The 24,459-nt window shown below is 34.9% G+C and overlaps 1 protein-coding gene across 2 annotated transcripts in view; it reads left to right on the top strand.

Annotated features, from left to right (window-relative positions):
• Window positions 1-24,459, top strand: part of LOC109110590 (NT-3 growth factor receptor-like) — a 241,719-nt gene that overhangs the window by 38,258 nt on the left and 179,002 nt on the right. For both annotated transcript variants that reach the window (XM_042753532.1, XM_042753531.1), the window contains exon 2: window positions 20,786-20,860. In XM_042753532.1, the coding sequence (XP_042609466.1) occupies window positions 20,832-20,860 (29 nt within the window). In that variant the 5' untranslated portion in view covers window positions 20,786-20,831. The remainder of the gene's footprint in view (window positions 1-20,785; window positions 20,861-24,459) is intronic.

The following is a 24,459-nucleotide window of genomic DNA, read 5'->3' as shown; positions in this document are numbered from 1 at the left end:
ATAAAGATGCACCATACCCCACTTGTTATGAATACCTTTTTAAAAAGAGCCAAGCCCCTCGATCATGTCTTTATGTCCGACCCCATATCTGTCTATCCCACCTAATTGAATTCCTCAAAATGAGAAGATATCGTCTGCCAGAAAGCGTGCATGCTTTAGTTCCCATCAGCAGGTGAAGAACACATGGGGTTTGATGGTGAAACCCTGATGTGCTTCCTGCCCGTCTCATCCCTGCTTCTACCTTTCAGAATTAGTTAGGAAGATGGAGAGAGAGCAGTTCCTCATGTAGCAGCCCAGCGAGGAGACATCAGGGGCGGAGCGGCTCATGATGATTTCACAGCTGTCTGTGGAATAATTGAAGAGCGTGTGGGCTTGTAGAGTGAACTACATGCAGTGGTGGTGGTGTAGTGCTTCAGAGCCGAGTTGTGTCCCAAAGGTATATCTAGTATAGTATATGTGTGTGCACCCTGGTGGGAAAGAGAAGAGTCAAAGCCCCCTTCTCTTGGGTGCCTTTGTGCAAGAAGAGGGCAGACCCTGTGTTGCATTATTCATAAAGTTATTTCTGGTGAGTGCTATTGGCAGGGCACGGTGTTGTGCTCTATCTCGTCACATTCGAAGAGGAGAATGAAGCCCAGGTTGAGATTGTGAACTGAGTAGCCACTCCTGAATCAGGTTTTTATACCAATTCAGTGACTTAAAGGACCTAGAAGTAGTAAAAGTAATAAAAACATATGTAATAATAAGTAGCATTAATATAATGGTGAATATGTACAGTAATAAAATAATAGTATATCTATAATAATAGTATGTGTAGTGTTTATATATATGCATACTTGCTTGCTTGTTTATTATTATTAATACTTATTAATATTAATTATTAGTATAAATTACTATTATAAAGAAATTATAAAATTATGAAAAAAAAAAATATTGAGTTTAATAATAGAATTAGAGTCAAATAGTCATTATTATTATTTGTTTATTAAATTATTTAAAGTAATTTATATAATAATTAATTATTTGAATACTGTGCACAGTATGTATGCTATATACTATAGCAGTAGTTTAAGTACTGTGATCATGGTCATACACAAACAAATATTGCAACTGGAGATACTATTGCAACCCGTTTCTGTTTTATTCAGCCTTCAGTCCACAACACCACATACTGGTGGTCATGCCAGCTAACTTGATCTCAATGAGATGTGCCGCTTAGCTAAAATGCATTCCAAGCCCACTTAGCATGAGGTAGTCACCAAAGAACAACAGAAAAGCACACATCCTGCACACGTCTGGCCTGTAACGCAAACATCAAGTTCTCCATTTGAGAAAGTCTGACTGCTTTTATCAACAAACCCTCAAATGGCTCACTCGTCCCCTAATCCCAAATCCTTACTCCACTCGTTTTATTTTCATGTAATCTGCACCCTTTCAAGTCTCTGTGACTGGGTATTTGTGGCGGTTATGCCTACTATTCCCCCATGTTTACTGAGTCTTCAAAAATTGTCATCAGTACGGCTTAATCTATAGCTTAAAGAGCTGGAACCCCCTTTGGCTCCCAAAGCCCCCTCCAAACAGCTCCGCCCAAGACCCAACAATGAGACGACTGTGACGAAAGAGAAGAAAGACGATGCTCACATTGATAGAACAAAGAAAGGGGCGTAGTAGCCAAATCTGGCCAATCCTGGGAAATATTACATAAGAAACTGTGCAGATTGTGCTGTGACCGCATTTAGATGCCGACTTTTTATTTTCCTGTCGAATCGGGACCTAGATATGTTGTGAACATAATCATATCTTTCCCATGTCGATCACTTAGACATGCTTTACATAATGTGAACAGACATTATTAGGCCTGCATCTCTATTCAGGAGAATTAAATCTAGTGTCTGAGCCGCGTGTTGATAAAACATGGGAAATGAGAAACATGTTGTCTCTGACAGCCCTGAGGATGTGTTATTGCAGCCGTCCTAATCTAAAATAACACAAAGTAATGTATGGAATTTATGTGCCACCTTAAGGTCCACATAATAGAGGATTTAGTGCACATGCCATAAAGCAATAACAGGGCAGATTGAGTTTATGAAATGCAATTTTTCATTCTGCTTTCTGGAGCTGTAAGTAGAAAAGAATGTCTTGCGCTGAAATGCATGCCATTATCTCTGCAGTGGCCACTAACAAGGGTGATTGCATTCCCAGGTTTAGTGTGTGTGTGTGTATTTAATGTTCAAGGGATGTAATCAGTGTGTTTGATACTCGTTCAATGGAATGTAAGTGTTTGACACTGAAAGTGCAGCTATTGATCATTCGACTGGAAACAGGCAGTCTAGTTTAGAGGGTTTGTAATGCAGTCAAATAAGTCTTATTTTATTTTATTTTATTTTATTTTATTTTATTTTATTTTATTTTATTTTATTTTAATGTTTAAAATTTTTTTTTATAAAATGTTGTTTGTCATGTTCATTAATTTTAGTTTTAAAATGCCATTTAATAATATAATATAATATAATATAATATAATATAATATAATATAATATAATATCATATAATATAATATAATATCTACTTTGCTATGGCAAAAAGCATATGGGGGTGCTATATGAACTCTCATATATGGGCTGTTAAAAATGGAATACTCTCATACTGTATACTGAATACTGAGCAGTATATAATGCAGACTGCTTACTATTTCTTAAATTATTTCTTAACTCTTTGTTTAATTATAGCCTACAAAAAGAAAAATTTTAATGATTGGGACATTTAAATTAAACACAATATTTAGAATTTGTATATATTAATTTCGACATGTTTCAACCTGAAAAAAAAAAGAAAAAACCCCCCCAAAATTTTGATACAGTCAATAACAAAATCCGACTAGCAGCTAACTTGGTTTACTCCTGCAATTTTGCATATCTGAATTTTAATATGTTTTGGTATATTTACAACGCATTTGGGTGAGTTAATTAACATACTAAGCAAGGTGCTTCAACTGTTTTCATTCACTGTTCATGCTCTGAAGTGGTTAATCCTCAACATTGTAATGAACAATTAATTGTATAAAACAATTATACTTTTTTTCAAATGTACTTTTTCCAATAAATAAATTATATATATACATACAGTATATCTTTTTTTCATAATATTTTTCGCATCAGTACCTAGATGTTTCATTAAAAACTAGAGACCTGCACTCCCGCGGGACCCGTGTGACCCAACACAGCAGGGGTGCGGCGCGGGACAACTCTTGATGGGCGAGTGCGGGTGCGGGCGGGAAGAGACTCATGTGTGTGCGGGATGCGGGAGAAATAAAATGATAGGCGGGGGACTCCCGCAAAATAGAAATTATCTAAACAAGTGTCTAAAATATATAAATTGTTATTTATCTGTTGCACAAAAGCAAAAGAACACCCAATATTAACATTAAATGATTGACATGCGCAGCTAGGCACAGTTTCTATTTATAACACGTGTTTAAAAGGGTTGCGCATGTAGCCAATCACAGACTCAGCTGTTTGATTTTCTGGAACGCAGCGGCCAATATCAGAAGTGATTAAGTTTGAATCTACTCACCGCAGTTGAAATTGCGGTGCTCACGAATCCTCTCATTTTAACACACAATGTGTAGACAGTGTAAGATTCATTGTGCATATATTTATTGTGTTAATAACAGAGCTTTATGAGAATTCGCGATTAACTGACGTATTTCATCTTTTAGTGATAATAAAGGAAGCGCGCTCAGCATTCTTCCATGACAAACCATGCAACACAGTAGCCCCATGCTTGCTTTTCTGTTAAAAATAACAGTGGTTTGGATTGTGAATGTTTGATGCTTAGCCTAATAACAAATATTTTATCGAGCATTTATGCTGGGATATTGTGGAGTTTTAGGAGGATGTTACAGAACTATTTGTGTAAATTTCTAGATGTACTGAAATAATCTATATAGATTACCTTTTATGTGGGACCTTTGCGGGTGGGAGCGGGACAAAACATGAATGTCGCGGGCGGGAACGGGCACAGATAAGATATTTTTCTGCGGGAGGGCGCGGGACAGAAATCTTGCGGGAGCCGGGACTGAAAAATCTTCCCCGCGGCAAAACACAGTTAAAACTACATTATTGTTGACCGTTTTCATTAGTAATTTAGTTGACTAAATGAACACTTGTGCATGCGTTGCTCAGTGAATTGTGCAGATGGCAATTTTAGCCTTTCCGTACTGTCACAGTGCCCTGGCAAAACATTGTGCCCATATTTTGATTTTTTTTTTTAATACCATTTTGAATATATATGGACATAAAATGTCTTCCAAGTGTGTAACAAAACTCACAAGAAAAATAAAACTTAATTCCAAACTTGTTGTAAATGATCAAGTGTGTAAGTGAACTGTCTAGATGAATCAAACTGAATTGCAAACTGAAGGTTCCTAGACCTTGTTAAATTCTAGAATTTCAGACCTTTTTGCCAACCCATTTGATCGATAAGATCAGTGGAGTCCCTGGTGTTAACATGAGGGGACCAGGTTGGTGGACTTTATTCATTGCTGAGAAGAAGTGAGATGCCGATTTCTACCTCCCATCTTCTCCAGAGCCCAACCAGTCCGCCTATTCGCAGCATAAAAGTAATGATCGGTGTGGTCACGGGTGGGAGACAAGTGGGGGCACCGGTGGAGCTGTCAATCAAAGCCAAGCTTACGCAGCGCTGAACAAGGTCCTCTTGTTAGTCTGGAGGTGCGATCAATCATTTAAAGGTGTCGGGGTGCTGACGGTGAGCTTTCAATCATGGCACGCAGTTACGAGCAGACCTGGGGAGCTTCTCAATCACACACTCTTTCAGCTTGCCTATTTCAATAACTTATATGCATATGCAATCATAAGATGCTCCAGATGGGTTCCTTTACATTTCTTGGCATGATCATGTCTGCTCTTATGAGTCATCTCTGTCCTCCCACCAGTCCAAAAACACGTATGAGGCACACAATCCCTCTCCCTGCCCCTCATTGCGCTCTGGAGGCAGGAAACGTGTGGCCTTGGTAAGGGAAAATACTGATGATATTGGACACAAACTGCGATGCACTAAAGGCTTCCGTGACGGATGAAATGAAAGGGGTTGTGATGCCTTATTCATGTTAGCTTGCTGTTTATAGCTCGCTTTGTGACACAGACAGGTCAGTATGACCTCAGAGGTGGAAATTTGCAGACTGCTTTCTGAAAACCATCATTTTCAATGCTGTGATCTAACGCCTCCTCTCCTGCTGAGCCCTGTTGGAATTTGAATTCATGGCACTGACCACACATCCACACATCAGAAACCTATTCCAACACAAAATAAATTATTCCAGCCTAGGCTCATTGGAAATATATGTTTCTACCTACATTTTTGCAAACCTCCAAAAACGTACCTATACAAACAATTCATTGCAGTTTCTAGGCAGTGAAATGCCAACTTTTATAACTTTCACACAAATGATCTGGCAAATTGATTGGTAAAGACTTATGTTTGTGCTGTTCCTTGCACGATTTTCTAACCTCAAAACACTTTTACCATAGTGGCTCTTTAACCAGCACTATGTCTACAGTATACCTTGTTCGATGTATTTAGTAAACTTGCTAAGTACCTCACCCGGGTCACATGCGATGTGGAGCATTCGCTAATGATTCCCGTAAAACGGAAGTCACAATAAAAGACAACACGTTGCAGTTGCTTCAGCAAATGCATTTTTATCTCACGTTTGCTTTCGTTAACACTATCTTTTAATTTTAGTGTTGGTGGTACATTATTTTGGTGATAGAAGATTAACCTTTTAGAGCCTATTGCTATACATTTCCTCTTCTAATTGTCCGGATATGTACAACAATTAACATAATAAAACTTTGACTGATTCAAATTCATCTGTTTCAGATAAAACTGAATTGGCTATCACTTAGCTCCACTAATCGGACATTTTATTTTGCGAGTGTTGCAACTCGTGTAAGAAGCAACATACTTCGCCGAAATTTGCTGCAGGCACTTAAGTTAGGTTTAGGGTAGGGTTTAGGTTTAAGGTTATATGTTGTTTTCAAACACAACAGAACATTTATCTCAAACACAATAGAGCATTTATCTATTAGACAACAATTCTCCACATCACAATACGCACAAAAAAAAAAACAATAATAACACTGAGCTGATACGTTGAATAAACACTGAACACTCTTTAAGCTCCACTCACAGGACATTTTTTTTTGGAAAGTGGTGCGAAAAGTTAAAAAAGCAACGTGATATAATTTTGAAGAAATGTTCCTACATCCATTTTGGTTAGGTTTAAGGTAGGAGTTTAGTGAAGGTGGTTCAAATGTGAAAGAGCGTTAACCTTTTAGTGGCACTCACTGAACTTTGAAAGTGTCGTAAAACGTGCAAGATGCAAAGTAATACCATTTTGCAGAAATATTGTCAGACAAGTTATTCTAATGACTTTAGATTTTTTTTTCATTAGCTCCATCACATTTATTAAACAAGATCTATTCAGTAAGATAAGCTTGATAAAGCGGTTTGAGACTAGGATGGGATTCGCTGCCAGAGACTGCGCGCATTTGGCTGCGAGTACAACAACAGAAGGCCTGTGTGCGCTTGTGTTTGCGACATGCACACATCACTGATCCATTGAACTCATTAAAACCGACGTTTATTAATTTCAAAGGCCTTTTGAACATCATAAAAAGACAATGAAGTGTTTTGAGTGGTGTTCGATGATTAGTGCCCTCTCATTTCCTATTATGGCAGCTGGTCTTGAGTGGTGAATAAAGTCATGGAGATTTGTGACATACTGCAGTAAATGTGCTTCTTAGATTGGCTTGGAAGCTTGGTGCATCTTACCATAATTTATTTTTTTAAACAGTTCAGGGAGGCACACAGCCTGTAATGAGGATTAAACAATGTCATATGCTCTGACTAATGAGAGCATTTTTACACTTTTCTTTGATTTCTGCAGTCTGAAACAGTAATTGGGTTTAGTGTTAATCTAGAACATTAGCTACAGCTGAACAGGGCTCTTCGGCCAGGAGGATGCTAATGCCAGCTCTCATTTCCAGTCTGTAAAAATCACAGTGACATTGGACATTGCATATATTAGCTTCACCAGAGGCTAGCCACCGTTTGAAGTAGGACTTCAAATAAATCACGGCCCGCTAGGCACAGAGACAACCAACAAGCTCGACTATGGTGTTTGACACATTATTAGACTTAAAAGTGACTAAAGCGCAGCGTTGTTAGCATTGACAAACCTATCTCGGAAATTGGAGAGAAAGTAAAAAAGCCGTAACGCTAGTGTGCTTCCGTTAGTTGGTCAATTTAGCTTACTGACACAGCAGTGTAGCGGTTGCAAGCTTACAAAGCCAGATTTCAGTGAATATGGTTGCTTGGACACACATGGTGGGAAAAGGAAGGGTTTGCGAAAGTGACATCCTGACTAGTTTTGAAGCACACTTGGATATACAGTTTGCTTTTTGATTTCAACTTACTTCAACAAACTTTTTGTGTGCATACCCTTGTGAAAAAGAAGTGTAATTAAAATCTTAAGTATATCTTTCAGATAATACATTCATGAAATAAAAGGCCACCTAAGTGTACTTTTTTGACTGTTCTTAACACACTTAGTATGCTAAATTGTGGTTCTTTTTCACAAGAACAGATAGTTGGAAATCCCTCTTCTGTACTGTTTTCATCTTCAGTGGGTAGTGCAGTGTGTTAAAGATGTGCTTTTTTGGTCCGTTATAATGAAAGTCAGTTGAGTCCAATGCTGTTTTTGGTCAAAACTGTCTTCAAAATAGCTTCTCTTGTGTTCCACTGAAGAAAGGAAAGGCATGCAGGTTCGGAAAGACTTGTGGATGAGTAAATGATGACAGAATTTGATTCCTTTAACACACTGACTACTTTTGCGTAAGCTTTGTGTATTCAGTTTGCTTTAGAATGATTCAGAGAGACTTTTCCTGTCAAGTCATGTTTCTATCCTTGTGCCAGGATGTTTTTGTGATGGCCTTTACTGTTGATGCAAAGCAAATTGATGACGTTTATGATATTGTCGTGCAGTTGAATATTACAGGCCTGCATTGGGCCAGTAGCTTCCAGAATATACTTCTTTAAAAAATGAAAGTGTTATTTGAAGTGTTATGATCTAGCTTTAGTTTAAGTGCTTTGTAACATTGCATTTCCAAGATAACCAACTCAGGATTTGCACACTAACATGCGTATGTGATACAAATCTCATAAAAGACCCGAAAGATGTGAGAGTAGGAGTTGAAATATGCAGTTTTCAGCTCATAAAGCCCAATCATAAAGCTATAAAGCCTAATATTTAAAGGGTACGGCAAATAACTTCCCTTGGCAGGGCTGACTTAAGTTTCTCTTTCAATCGCTATTTATCGGGCCTCGCAGATGGGAGGTGCTTGAAACCCATTATTTTACACTAAGCAGTGGGAGCCCCTTTATTTTCTTTCTTCCGGGCTCATGTGGCCTGGCGCCAGAAGGATATGAGCCCCTATTTTCTCCTGACAGCCCGGCTCTAGTGGCATGCCATGCTCTGGACTATTTCAGCGTTAACAGAAATGCTGATGACAACAAAAGGCTACGGTATCTTAATCCAGTTTGCAAGTGTGTTGTGTACCTTCACTCAGCTCAGACCTGCAGCCTGCTCTGCCTGAACTGTAGCCGACCCACCCAACTGCTAGTTTCTGCAACTGGAGTATTTTCCTGCTCTGATGCAATGTCTTGTAGGCTGACATTAAAATCATTATAATAATATATTATAAAGCAATCTATTGTAATGTAACGCAAAGTTATTTAATATATATATTTTATTTGTATTATCTACTTTATAATATCATATAATAATTTGTTTTATAATATAATAGAATAGAATAGAATCATTTTTAATTTCTATATTTATTTTTATTATCTATTTTAGAATATTATATAAAAAATTGTTTTATAATGTAATAATTTATTGCATTATATTATTAAATAGAATAAATTAAAAACAATACAGTTTTATATTATAATATAATTGCAAATAACTGTAATAATAATAATAATAATAATAATAATTTTTAAATGGTTATTCTATTTTATAATATCATAAAACAATTTGTATTATAATATAATAATTTATTTCATTAAATTATGAAATTGAATAAACAATGTTTTATATTATAATATAATTGCTAATAATAATAATAATAATAGTAATAATAATTTTAGAATTATTCTATTTTATAATAACAGTTTGTTTTATAGTGTAATTTACTTTATTATATTATTAAATAGAATAAATTACAAACATCAGCGCTGTTTTATATTATAATATAATTACAAATGATAATGATGATAATAATAATGATGATTATGATACTTTTGCTTATTATATTTAATTTTTTCATCATAAAACAACAATACGTGTTACCTATTTGATGTTTATTCATTAATTTGTGCCAATTAATTATAAATTAATTAATTTATTATATAAGAAGAAAATAGAGTAGATGTTGTTATTATTATTATTATTAGTAGTAGTAGTAGTAGTAGTTTTTTATTTAATAGTATCATAATTACAATATTAATTTATTTATTTTTATTATTATATTAATTATTATACTAAATTATAATCACACAGATTATAATTTAGTATAACAATTAACATTACATTTTATATATTAATATTATGGTGTGGAAGTAATAATACTAATACTTTTAAATATTTGGTTTATATTATATATAATGTGGGTAAATGTGGTAATTATATAATTATATGTAATTGTTTTATTATATTAGATATCTGTATAATATCAATATCCAAGCTAAAAAAACAATTATCAACAATGAACCTGGGCATTTGTGGCATAATAATAATATTAATAATAATAATAATAATAATCATTTAATTATGTTTTTTAAAGACAAAAGAAGAGTGCAAACATCCTGTCTGACATCATCATGTATTGTGACATAAGAGTGAGAGTAAATGATAACACAATTTTCTTTTTTTAACATGAGCATCTATAAACCAGGGAATTATTTGCTCTGTTGTTCTGCTGCAGACTTGAGAGATTCATTTTATGATGAGGCTTTTCCATTTCATTATCAGTGTTTCATAAAGCATTACATGAAAAATGAGGAAATAACCTTTTGTTGAAACTGTACTAATAAAATGTGGTTTATAAGAATGAAACGGTTAAGATGAAATCCTACGGCAAAAACAAACTTCAGAGAATGAAGGTTTGTATATATTTTTAAACAAATACTCAAATATCCATTGAATAATTAGTCAAGATGTCATGTTAATTCATTTTAAAGGGGTCATATGATGCAATTTCAATTGTTCCTTTCTCTTTGGAGTGTTACAAGCTCTTGGTGCATAAAGAAGATCTGTGGAGTTGTAAAGACTAAAGTCTCAAATCCAACGAGATATTCTTTATAAAAGTTAAGAGTCAACAACACCCCCCTAAAATGGCTCGTTCTAACACGCCCCCACATATCTACATCACTGTGTGGTAAGATTTGCATAACACCACCCAAATGTTCACGCAAAGAAAGAAGGCATAACTTAGATTCTCGCTGTTGCCGCTGGCGCCATGTCGTGGAGACGCTGTTTCGTGGGGAAAGCGAACATTTATTGTTTGGCCATCCAAAAGAGGACACAACTAGAAATCAGTGGTTAAGTTGTATTTACAACACTGTTCCAGAACAGTTCATTTTGTATGTTTCTTATAGTAAGGGGCGTTACATTTCCGTCACATGCTTGAGGTATTCGGCCAATCACAAAGCACGGGATAGCTGGCCAATCAGAGCACACCTTGCTTTTCAATGATGTGTTTCAGAAAGGCGGGGCATAGAGGAGAAAGGCGGGGCATAATGTACATAATGTACATTATATTGGAAAATAATGTGTTTTTTGAACCTTAAACCACATGAACACATTTCATTACACCAAATACACAAAATAATTTTTTTTTAGCAACATCATATGAGCCCTTTAATATATAATTTTAATCAGTTAACAGTTAACTAAGGCACGTTTTTATGCAGTTTTCACCTTCAGTTTTCTTTATGAGAGTGAGCTGAAGTTTGTATATCCGGTGTTCAGCTAATATTCAAACAAAAGCAGAGTTTCCATGGCAACCATCTTTAGTATTCTCTGTCCACAGTCACCCCAAACATTTAATGGAACTCTATGAATGAGATATAGTTTTCCATTTATGGTTTTGAGGATGCAGCTGTATTCACAGGTGAAGCCTATTTTCTCAGCATGTTTTGATGGAACCATTTTTACCACGAGTACAAAACACTGGCGCAAATTATTATGGCGTCACACAGCAAGCCACCGTGCTTCTAAGTTCTTCACACAAGTGGCTTTTAGTGATTACTTTAAGCAGAGCTGTGCTTTAAATCTGTTAAACGATATATAATGTGTATTTAACTATAAAAACCTAAAAATTAATCTACACTACCATCCAAATTATATTTTCTTTTCTTTTCTTTCACTTTATTTTATTTGTTTGTCATCCAGATATTTATCTATAATCTATAAAAACCTAATTATTAACCTACACTACCTTCCAAAGGTTTGGGGATGGTAAAATCCATTATTTATGTGATCAAAAATACAGTAAAAACAGTAATATTGTGAAATATTATGACAATTTTAAAGAACTACTTTCTATTTTAATATATTTATCAATGTAATTTATTTCTGTTGTAGCAAAGCTTACTTTTCAGAAATTATTCTAATATGCTGATTTGATGCTCAAGAAACATTTCTATTATTAATGTTGAATACACTTGTGCTGTTTAATATTTTTCAGTTTATTTTTTATTTTATTTTTTGATGAAAGTTCAAAAGAATAGCATTTTTTTGCAATATAAATCTTTTGTAATATTAAACAGCATTTACTGTCACTTTTGATTAATTTAAAGCATCCTAGTTGAATAATGAGATAAATTTCTTGAATTACTGAATAAACAAACAAAGAAAATAAATAATCATATTAAACCCAATCTTTTAAATGGTAGTTTAGGCTAATGTTAAATGTTGAAAATATATAAATTAGTAATTATGAATAATTAAAAAATTTATAATATACAATTATTGTAACGTGTATTTAAAACAAAGATAAACTAATTGAACCTTACTGTAAAACGTTACCAAAATAACTAAAATTAATGTTTATTTTCAGTCATTTATGGTTCAGTGCATCACTAAAAAACACTTTTGCAAGTCAGTGTTTAACATTTTGAATTGTCTAACATTTAAAAATCATGTAGCAGTCATGTGCATCTGGTAAACACGTGTCTTTTTATTTTGTCCCTCTTTTTTCTTAAAGCATGAATATGTTTGGCGCTGCACACTGAATAAAGCACGAGCTGGAATTGCATCATTGCTTTCAGAGATGTGCTTGTTTTTACAACCCGGGTCGGATTAGAATAAATTGCAGAATCAGCACAATGCTGCTGAGGGCTTGTTGATCCAGAACAGAGGCGCTGGGATAAAAGCAATATGCTAATATACGCAGCGTGCATGTTCTTATGAGCCGTTTCCTGTGATGTTTCCCGTACATGCCACTGCTTACTTTCAATCATTAGGTGTGTTTGGACTACAGGAAAGAACTACTATGATTAAATAGCTTTTTTTAGGAAAATAGATTATGTATTGAAGGGATGTTTTTTGGATGTGTGTAGGCTGCTGGTTCTGTAGGTGGTCTTGAAAGCCGCGGGTTCCAGAGCACAGTCGAGCGAGTGGGCGGCTTCACCGCTGAGATCAGGGGCGGCAGAGACAGAGGGAGAAAAAAGAAAAGGCCAAACGACCTCCCTCGACTCTTCTGCACCTTTCTGTGGCTTCTCTTCCATCTCTGGCTGAAGCGCAGTCATCGGCTTAGCCTCACGGATTGCCGCAGGGGTCCGACTGAAAAAAATTAAATAAAAAAATGCACTCTGTGTTTCTTTCGATCTGATAAATGGCTTTGAGAAGCAGTGCAAGTTTTGTCTGATGGCTTTCAGATCTTCAGTGCCACCTCTGTCATTTCTGTGCCCTGCTGGGTTGAGGTCTTTACACTGGCGCAGCTCTTCAAACCAGGGGTGCAAGGCTTATGGAATTCAAACCCTGATGGTTTTTTAGCACATTTTTTACCAATGTGTTTCCATTCGTGGACATTTTTGTCGCTGTTAACTGAGTTTAAAGCTCTGATTCCTGTAGTGTTTAAAAAAACAAAAAAACCTAATATATAACCTAATATATATATATATATATATATATATATATATATATATATATATATATATATATACATTACATACCACACACACACACACACACACACACACACACACACATGTATGTACACAAACATGACGGTTCGGTACATACCTCAGTTTTGACATCATAGCCCAAAATTAAACAAAATTAAAAAAAACATAAACAAAAAAAAAAAACTAAACAATGGTCTTACAATAAAATTAAATAAATAATAATAAAAATTCCAAAAAAAAAATTAAAAGCAAACATGTAAATTACAGAAAATGCAGTTTTTAAATTAGCCAACATTCAAATTAAAAGTTTGTATGCAAACATGTAAATTACAGAAAATGCAGTTTTTAAATTAGCTTCTAAATGATACAAATTCTATTTGCTGTTGAAATACAATCATTTACACAGTGGCTGTCATAACTTGTTTCATTAAAGATGTATTTAAACATACCTTAGATAATTAAGACATCAATAACAGGTAAAGTAAAATATAATGAAGTATATAGTCTAACATTTCTCAAACTGCTCTTCATTTCTTTAGAAAATAACAAGCTGTGGACACTGATGAAATGCCTGAGGTAAATGAAATGCTACGTGACATTGTTTACAAGCTGTTTTTAATGACGTCTTCCCAAAAATTAAACACAGATTGAGCGATTACATGACATGTTCATTTATGTTTATTTCATGAATTTCCTGAAAAAATAGAATGATTTGTTTGGTACCATACCGAGAATTTTCTATACGAATACGTGTACTATTACACCCCTACAAAGTTTTTAAAAAAAAAATTCAAAAATTAAATGAAAATGAAAACTGATTAGGCAAAGCTGACGTAATTCAATGCTGAATATTATTCAAAATATTATATAAGTAATTATATATAAAAACTATTATTAAAAGTTTTTATATGTTTTTATATGAACCATGTGTCAAAAAATAAATTTGGGCTATTTCATTTATTTTTATTTGTTTTGGAGTCATTTAGTTTAGTTACAGGTTTTTCTTAAGCTTTTGTTTATTTCATTTAAAGAAAATCTTGTTTTAGTGTATTTACTTTTTGTTAAAGTGATTCCCAGGCGGTCCACTTACTGATAGTTATACCTTAAATGCACTGAAAGTAACTTTAAAATGCCTTCGGACTGCATAAATGTAAACATAATTCTGCTTTATGCTTCAAATGTTGTGGGCGAAGAATCTGGCGCTTTATAGCAAGTTCTCAGGGTCAGTGTAGCTAAAACTGTTTGTTGACTTTGTAGTCAGAGTTTCCTCCGTCTGGATGTCAAAATACTGAACATTTCAGTTGTACTGTATCTGTTGGCAAGACATGAGTCTGGCCATTTGATGTTGTTGGGAAACTCTTTTAGTGAGGTGTGAAGCCATGAACCACGCAATCTTTGGCACAGCTGTTTATTCCAGCACCACTCGTTTTTAAAATCGAAATAAAAATATACACACAGTGAACCGATGACATAAAAAAATGGCGTTTCAAAGTTTAGTGGAAGTTTTTAAGATTTGCCTTATAAAAAAATTACTCTTTGCTTATGGAAGTGTATTATATTCCTATATTTCATCAAAGGATGTTCCCAGATGCATCGACAGACATCCATAGATGCTGGAATATGGTTGTGTGAGTTTTATGTCTAGCTTCTTGTTTATTTCCTAGCATTTCCTTTCAGTGTGCAAAGAAGTTGGGTTATTGCTGTGTAAAATAAATGATCTGGACTCCTATAGCTTTGGCTGTGCATCTGTCACATTGACTGCGAAAGGAAAGAAGAGAAGGAACAACAATAGAAAGAGAAATGAAGTTTTGTGGGGTTGTCAGATCTCGCTACGCCAGCGTGTTGCTACTTGAACTTAATTATCGGAATGGTTTAGTAAATCACCATGACTTTGTATTCATTCTTTACCTAAAGCTGAAGTGAAGGGAAGATTTAGAGCTGGCAGTCTTCCAGTGTTCTGCTCCGTCTCTCAGGTTCCCTACATCAAACGAAGAGCATATGCAGATCTCCAATACTGGAATATTTATGAAACTCAGATCAATCCCTCCTGTTGCGACGCCATTTCGGAGATGGAACTAGATGTTTTTGGAGGATTGGGACATGGCGTTGTACTTCCTTAGCCATTCATAGAACAATCTGTACTCTTGGCAGAAACACACTAGCTAGCTTTTTAGGCAGTGGTCAGAGGTAATTTTTTTTACTTTGAAATATAAAGTCATAAGAAATCTTCCTGTGTGCAATGGAAAAGCCTTGCCTGATGAAAATCTTTCTCATGAGCATCAGCATTTTGTTATGAACCGGACCAGAGGTCGTATACATGCAAACTTGTGCACATTTCTCAAACTGAGAGTCGCCTACCCCCTCTAAAATATACAGTATGCATTATAGAATGTAGTTGTCATTTTAAATAACTTTTAAATATTGTAGATCTGTCTGTCTGTCTGTCTATCTATCTATCTATAATATGATATCTATCTTATAAATTTAATCCTTTAAGTTTTACTATAACATAACTTTCCATTGCATTGTTTTTAATTTAGTGTCTGACTTACGTGTCATGTTGCTGCAAGCTTTTTATGTTAACCTGGGACTTGAAACAAGCCATGCTTATCTTGTTAGCTGCAGCTCTGTGTTGTTATTCACAAAAAAAAAAAAAAAAAAAAAATTATCTTATATTAGCTTTTGGTGGAAAAACTACAAAAGGTAGGACTTCGCTTTTCTGTAGGGACCCGTCTTCGATAACAGCTTTTGTTGTTGTTCACAGAATGGATGTGTATTTATTCGGACATAATATACTTGTTCTCGTGTCTTTCCAAACCCAAATGACTTTATTTTTGTTTTATGGAAAAGAGCAGCTTTGACACTCTGCAAAATATCTCCTTTTGTGTTCTACTGAAGAGTGCTGAGGTGGCAATGATATCAATATGTAAAGCTTTTGTTCAGAATACAGAAAACAGCTTTCATTTTATGGTTGGAAACTGTGATGCTTCTTTTACAATAACCATTTCCTTATATGACAGCGATATAAAGCAATTAAATTTGAGATGTTTTATAGCAGCATGTTGTTTTGAAGGCAGGCTTGAAATGTCAAAGAGACAGTTTGATCATAAAAGTAACACTTAAATTTCTGCAATAAACCAAATTGTGCTTAATTCAAGTCATTCTGTGGTTGCCTGCAGTGGCTTTTCGCTCTCACAAATGTTTATTATAGAAAACCGTCACGCATACTTAATGAATCCTCAAGGAATGCTTGTTTACAAGATTGTTTTATGTGTGCTTTCCAGAAAGCTTTATGAATCTGTTATGATATGATGACTAAAGAGGGCCAAAATCGTCTAGAAATGTGCAGGAGCCACAGGATGACGTGTCTACTGTTGGTACATGTTCTTTAGACACTCTGAATCTGCTCTTTGACTCATTACTGGTCATTTAGAAAGTGCACAGCACAATCAGTGGACCTATCAATTAGTCGATGTGTCAGTTAGTCACAGGGGTAAAAACCCAGAGCACACTTACAGATCTGTCTAGTCTATCACCGTCTTCCAACTCCCCCTCCAAATTTCGATTCTTCCATGTCTTCAACTTTCGATTTAAGTACAGTTTAAGCTACAGAATCTATTCAGCATTTAAAGAAATGCTGATATGTGCTCAAAGAACTGAGAAAAATCATCCTATAACATTCTTCAAAATGTCTCCTTTTTTGCTCCACAAAAGAAAGTAAGATTTACAGTAAAAGTATAAAAAAACGACAGAATTTTATGTTTGTGTAAACATTACTGTTACCTGACATTTTGGGTATGTGATTTGCCTAAGCACGTGACCTTTTAATTTTTGAAAAATGGCTGAAGATCAGTATTTGTGGAACCGGTTTAGTGTGATTGCCATATCATAAGACCCATGCCATTAAACGACAGCCTCTCAATCTTACACAGCTCAAAGAGCCCCAGTTCAACTACATATAAAAATAATTTATGATTAAACTTAGGTGTGGTAAACAATCGGGATGTGCGACGAAGTGTCTCAGTGCAGGATGCGGTCTGTTTATTACATAAATGCACCCACATATGCCCACTCATACATAAAGAGATCAAGCGTAGACGGTCGACATGTTCAAACCAGATATGGACATTGTTACATTTCTATGGCTGATGTAAATCTGTGCAAGCCGAGCTCAGAAAAACTAATGCTAGCAACAGATGGAGGGCGGCTCGTAATTTCCCGGGCACAGCTATCGAAGATGTGTGTCGTGCAGCTGCTTACTGCGGTGTCAAGAAAAACAGCATCTGGGTGTGTGTATGTGCGAGCGAATGAGTGATCGGGAGAGAAATGGAGAGAGAAGCGCCTGAGCCACTGAATGATTGAACTGACAGTATCGAGATCATGACACAGTGGCAAATCCCAGAAGTTTAAATTCATTTGCCGTTAAGTTCCAGAGATAAATAAGCGATTAAGACTTTGGATTTCTTTAGGAGTGTCGCAAAATGGACTACCCAACTTGATCCTCTGGCCGTCAGGTGCCAAGCGCCACTTCCAGTCAATGGACGAGAGGGGAGACCTCTGGGAACCACATTTCCACAACAGCAAACTACAAGTGCGTGAATTTGCATAGCTGACAAGCCAAAAGCTCCAGGGAATGTGGCAGCCCTCTTTTCAATTAAACGCTTTCTCATTAGCTTAGGTGTAATTGCATTGTGGGTAATTTAAACTAGTCGTAAATCGTGAGATGGAACATGATTTGGGAGCACCAGACAATGAATAATGGTGAGCTACTGTCAGTGTCACTACACCTCATCAATGAAATTACTGACAAATTTGTTGACAAAAGGTTCTTTTGGTTTTGTCAATGGTAATGATGGTGATTTTTTTTTATTATTTTTTTTTTTTACACATATGGTATATTTGATGTACTTTTATATTTTTGTGTAATATAAATAGAAATATGTGTTAGTTAAATATTCTATAATAAACATAAAACTGTTTGTAATATGAGTAGGTCTGATCTGATATGATTTTGTATTTATATGTATACTTATTTGTGGATGATTTTATTTATATATATATATATATATATTATATTATAATGTTGATGGATGCATTGTCACATGTGTGTGTGTGTGTGTGTGTGTGTGTATAACATGTGTGTGTGTGTGTGTGTGTGTGTGTATATATATATATATATCTATATATATATATATATATATATATATATAGATATATATATATATATATATATGTGTGTGTGTGTGTGGTGTGTGTGTGTTTCTGTAATACATATATATATGTGTGTGTGTATATATATATATATATTTCTGTAATACAAATTAAGCAGAAATAAAATATAGAATTTGATTTGAATTAATTTAAAATTAAAGTGTTAAAATTACTAAGGCTGCAATCAAAATAAAGCTAAATAGGAATATTTAAAAAAATACAAAACATAAACATAGTGATACTTATTACACAATTACATAAAATAAAAAAATAAAAACTTAATATACTGTAAATAAAATTTAACTAAACTAATAAATACAATTATATAGTATGAATGATATTTAAATATAACATTTTTGTATTTAAGTTTTGTTTTTAAACTTTTTTGTACAATTTGTCCAGTTATAGTTGACGCTGTCATCATTTTGCACATTATCATAATTAAAGTGATATTTTTATTGACAAAAAAAATGTGCAATTTCTCAGTCAGAGTAAAATGGTGTAAAATGAATACATATGAAAAATGTACAACATATTTGCCACACGCCAAAACACACACCAAATAAAAAAAACAAACCTGTAAAAATATAATAAATATAATAATAAATACTTGGCTGTATTTCTTGCAATAAAAAAAAAAAAGAAAAAAATGAAGTTTATTCTACTATTTATAATTTTTCTATATTCCTTTATGTATTATTCTTTATTATTATTTTTCATTTTAGTCCATTAGTGCATCACTTCTACTTTTTTAGTCGTTTCTCGTTGATGTTTGTTTACTGTTGATGATACCGTTTACTGTGAATGAAGTCCTGGTACAGTATATCCACATATGTCTCCAGGCTGTCCTCTGTGGTGCATGAGCCAGCTGAAGACAGATGCTGGTTAGGCAGAAGCCTCCTGTTGTTCATCTAAAGCCTTCCGTCACTGACACTGGAAAACACTTTCCTGCAGCCAAGAGGGTCCTTCAAACCGAAGGGCTTCCAAAACCACATTTCACAGTACAGCACGGATTAGAAAAACAGATTTTCCTGTCATTCTGGTCTCTCCCCCAAGTACAAAAGTTGATTAGCTATTTGTAAATATGTGCATGCTTTGAACCTCACCATTACAAGACTTTCAGCATATACAATTACCATAGAATGAAATAAGAAAATATTTTTTTGTGCATTTTCTAAAAGGTCTGAAAATCTCTATGGATGGTTCTGTACAGGCTAATTTCTGGTTTTGTTTGGTGTATGACAGATTCTGTCTGAACAGCCAATGTGGGCTTAATTACTCTATGGTGTCTTTATTTTTTAAGGACCAAAATACTCTTTTAAAAATAACGTTCTTTATTGGCATCAGTAGCTCCATGATCAGCCTTTAACTGCCATTCCACTGCATAAAAATTCTTTATAGTGGAAAATGGTTCTTCAGATTATTAAAATATTCTTTACACTTAGAAAATTTTTTCTTTTAAGAACTTTTCCTTAAAAGGTTCTTTGGGGAACTCAGAATGGTTCTTCTATGGCATCGCTATGAAACCGTCCTTTTGAAGTCTTTATTTTTTAAGAGTGTGTTTGTAATATTTATACCTGCATTGACATGAAAGGATAAACATTTTAATATGATGCACAGAGCTCAAACTTTCATTTTGTCTGCTCGTCTCCAAGCCCTTGTTGTCTTCTGAGCGGCTGTGTTTATCAGTGTTTAGCAGCAGATGCCCAAAGTGTTTGAGCTGGGGAAACTTCTAGAAACATAGTTATGGCGTTGGTGAAACTTCTGAAAACATTTATTAATCAGAGTCTATGTTGTAATGGGTGCTAATTCACAAAACGATGATGCCAGCTGGCTCTTGTCACAGCTGCTCTGAAGAGGTCTAGTTATTTCTGTCAACCACTGGCATCAGTTTTGGACTGCTTGGAAAAAAATCATGAATGCTCTCTGTTTTTGTTCTTTGGGTTCTATTAATATTTGTTCTTTTTTGGGGCTTTATCAAATGTGCTATATAAGTTGGAGCCATGGCCTTGTGATTAGTGCATGGGTTATGTGGGTGATGAAAGTTCAAATTTGGGTTTGAACATATCCAGTCACTTGTCTGTTGTGTGTTTGTCCAGTAAAAATGCACAATATATTGGAATTATATCAGCCAATATTACATTTTATTTTATTTTATTGGTCAGGATTCTTGATATTGGTGCTCTTCTAATCTTTATCACACTCTTGTTTTGAACTAATTACAGCATCTTTCTCTTTTTTACAGACTAATGGGAATTTGTAGATGAATATCGTCTAATTCTATGTTCTATTTGTTTTACAGACACATTGAGAACTGGTCGGGCTTGCAGACGTTGAGGGATGTTGACATGGAGTTGTACACTGGGCTTCAGAGACTGTGAGTACCACATCACTACAACATCTCGCTTAGGACAATACTGATAACAAGCAAATCAATGTAGGGTCAATGACAGAGTGCCGCCACACTTAATAAAAGAAACATAAATCGGCAAAGAAAGCTTTTTGATCTGACATCTGCAAGAATGTATCGCTAGCGATGACACGCTAGCATGGGCAACTTTCACAGTGGCATCCAAAAGCTTTTTCTAGCCAGACCCACATAAAAAGTGCCTCCCCAAGGCCTGCTTTAAAATGATCAAATAATGCTGCTGAAGTAGCCAGAAAATTTAATTACATCCCCCAACACCATCCATCTGGTCAAGTCTTGCTTTTCCTCATTCAGTCTGCTGCTGTCATGCAGGTGTGTTTACCTCACAAGAGCCCCTCAGACCTCCTCTTCCTCCCTATTACAACTCTACTGGTTAATGGAGACCAGAAGCAATGATTAGTAAGGTTTTCATTAGAGGTTAACTCTCACCTTTTCAAATTACTATTAAGGTGATGTGGCAGAACCTGGTCACGTTCTGCCTCTGGAGAGAATTTCTGAGATGGGAAGATTCAGGTTTTTTTCCTTTCTCCCCCCCCAGAGTAAATGTGTGGTTACTCTAGGCTTTTAGCATGTTAAATTATGATATGATATGATTCCACACTCTAGGGCTTCTGTTTTTAAGAAGTCACAAATAATTAAACGTTTAAAATGCAAAAGTAACTGCTCCCAGAATGCAACAAATCATGCAGCTTTGACATTTGAGTTCATAGCATTGAGGCAAGAATCAGTCCAAGACATTTCAGATGCTGTATTTTTCAAATGTGTTTTCGTCGTTTAAATTTGCAGCCCTATATTCCCCAAACTTGAACTTTTGGTGAACATCTGTACATACACTTGTGTTCCTGCTCTTCCCACATTCTCCCTCTTTAAAATGTAAAAAAAAAAAAAAAAAAAAAACACATTCCCACATTCTTTTAAATGTAAGAAAGTCAGATTTAGAACAACATAAGTGAGTGACGTGACATACAGCCAAGTATGGTGACCCATACTAAAAATTTGGATGAATAAGGATGAATAAATGGAGCCTGATCTCATGATGAGATGCGAAATACGTAGCGCCATGCGCATTTCGTAACACATTCGATGTGAAATGTCCACAGAGTGGTGTTAAAAGAGTGTTCGTTTTTTCCCCCCGAACAGATAAACGTACATACAGTATGGTACGTTTTATGTGACGTTGGTTTTGTATGCGTCACCGCAGTTCTGAATTGAAATGTCCATTAAGGAGCGTTATAATTCTAATGCTCCATGATGTTTTAAAATGACACACCATCTGCACTACACTTAAACCTACCCGATAGTATGAACAAAAGTGAATGTGACATAAAAACACAATTCCAAGCATGCTGTTTTAGCTTTTTTTTTTTATCTCACACTCTTTCATCGTAAGTCATGTTTTTCCACGGGATTCATACCCAAGGATTATGCATTCTAAGTCCAATTCCATGCTGGCTGAGCTTCCGAGCAAGCTTGTTACATCCAGAAAGCGAAACATAAGGAGCTGTAATCATAACTGTGTATGAAAACGATTACAAGTGCTAACTGTTTGACCTCCTTTAGTGTTCATTTCTGTTGGAAACTGCAGTGATATGTAATTATTGGTAAGTATTTCGTATTTTGTGAAAAAAGTTCCCACATGTACGTTTTCGTCATGAGATCAGGTATAAATGATGACAAAAATTACATTTTTGGGTGAACTGTTCTTTTAAAGGCCACTAAGAATGATAACTCTAACGATAATGTTCTGTTTATTATAAGCATGCTACAATTTTGTCATCTGCCATAACACGTTAGCACTGGGGCCAATTCTCATTATTAACTAGTTGCTTATAGGCTTGTCTATTATTAACATATTGGTTGTTTATTAATATTTATAAAGCACATATTCTGCATGACCATATTCTACATCCCTAATCCTAACCAATACCTACATTTAACAACTACTTTCTAACTACTAATAAACAGCAAATTGGGAATTTATTGAGGTAAAAGTTGTAGTTAATGGTTTGTTAATAGTGAGAACTGGGCCTTAAAGTAAAGTGTGACCTAAATTTTAAATCTCTTCAAAGTCTGTTGGATTCTGATTGGCTGCCAGGGTTTAGGTTGTTCATCAGCTGAAAAAAATAAAATAAATAATAATCATTTAGGAAGTTATTCCAGCTATAACATTCTCTGTTTTTCAATATATTTAGTTTGGATGTCTCAATTCTTAAATAATTTGAAAGATTATTGAAACTGTATAGTTAACGTTATAGTTATCGTCTTTGTAATGAACAGGCCTTAAGAGACACGTTTACATTTTATAGCGATCATGGTATCTGTAATTAACCATATGCTGCAGATAAATCAGGCCGAATGTTGCAGTCGACAGGATTTGGGTGTACATAATAAAACACTCCTATCCTCTAACTAATTTGCTAGGAAAACTCATGTCATGTCAATTATACTCCTCAGAATCAGTCTCACCTGCTCCGAGACCTCCGTTCAGGCCACCATTCACAATTCAGAATTGGCAGTTTGTGATTATCCATGTAAAGTATCATGTTCATCCGGGCTCAAGTCTCCAACCTAATGCTAAAAGAAATACTTTGATGTTATCGCTCACGCAAACATCCCTAATAACAAGAGCGGAGAGTGCTTTGTGCAAATAAACATCTCACAAATGCCAATGAAAAAAAAAATGTATTCAATATTCATAATTGATTCCAGCTGCCAGCGTAAATAACTCCGGGAGCAAGGATGCAGGCTCTTGATGATATTCTGCCCTTAATGATGTTACTTGAGGAGAGGAGGCAGACTGGAAGAGAAGATTAGATGTTTTTTCCCTTTTACTTCCACATTTCCCCTTTTGACACTGCTGCGAGACGGCTAGGCAATTAGCAGCCCGTTTAGCCCCTAGCTGCTGTCAAATTCATTTAAAATGATGAACATGAACTGGTCTTTTACTCTTTTTTTTTACCAGCTCACCTCCTCTTAAACCTATGATTTGCACACATAAAATCTTTTTGCAAGATCTTAAAGGCTAATCAGAGCAACTTGGCGCAGCATTTGACATTAGCATAACCTAATTGTACTTTGCCACAGGTGTTTTTTTTTTTCTGTAGCATTACAGTTTATCAAGTTTTTCATCACATCTTGCACTTGTTTTAAATATTTGCCATAAACATTTTCTCTTTGCACACATTTGATGCACAGATGAAACAAACTTAAAAAAAATTGCGGGGAAAAAGCTAGAATGAGACATAAATTAATGATCAGCTGAAGTTCATCCGCATGTTCTTTTGATTTTCAGTATGAAACTGAAGCTGTTTGAAAACTTCTTTAGAAATACAAATCTTCTTTAGAAATAGTGAGATTAATTTGTGAGAAGCTGTAAATTATATATTTAAGAATGAACTAAATATCTTTACAAAAGTGGCTTTAGAAGTCAATATATTCTGAACTGCCATAATTTTTTTCATCATTTTGCATGTGTTAAATAATAATTTAACACATGCAAAATGATGTTTTTTTTTTTTTGCATGTGTTAAATAATAATTTAACACATG

This window comes from Cyprinus carpio, chromosome B25 (genome assembly GCF_018340385.1).
Source record: "Cyprinus carpio isolate SPL01 chromosome B25, ASM1834038v1, whole genome shotgun sequence".
Taxonomy (NCBI): domain Eukaryota; kingdom Metazoa; phylum Chordata; class Actinopteri; order Cypriniformes; family Cyprinidae; genus Cyprinus; species Cyprinus carpio.
This window is presented reverse-complemented; position numbering and strand designations above follow the sequence as displayed.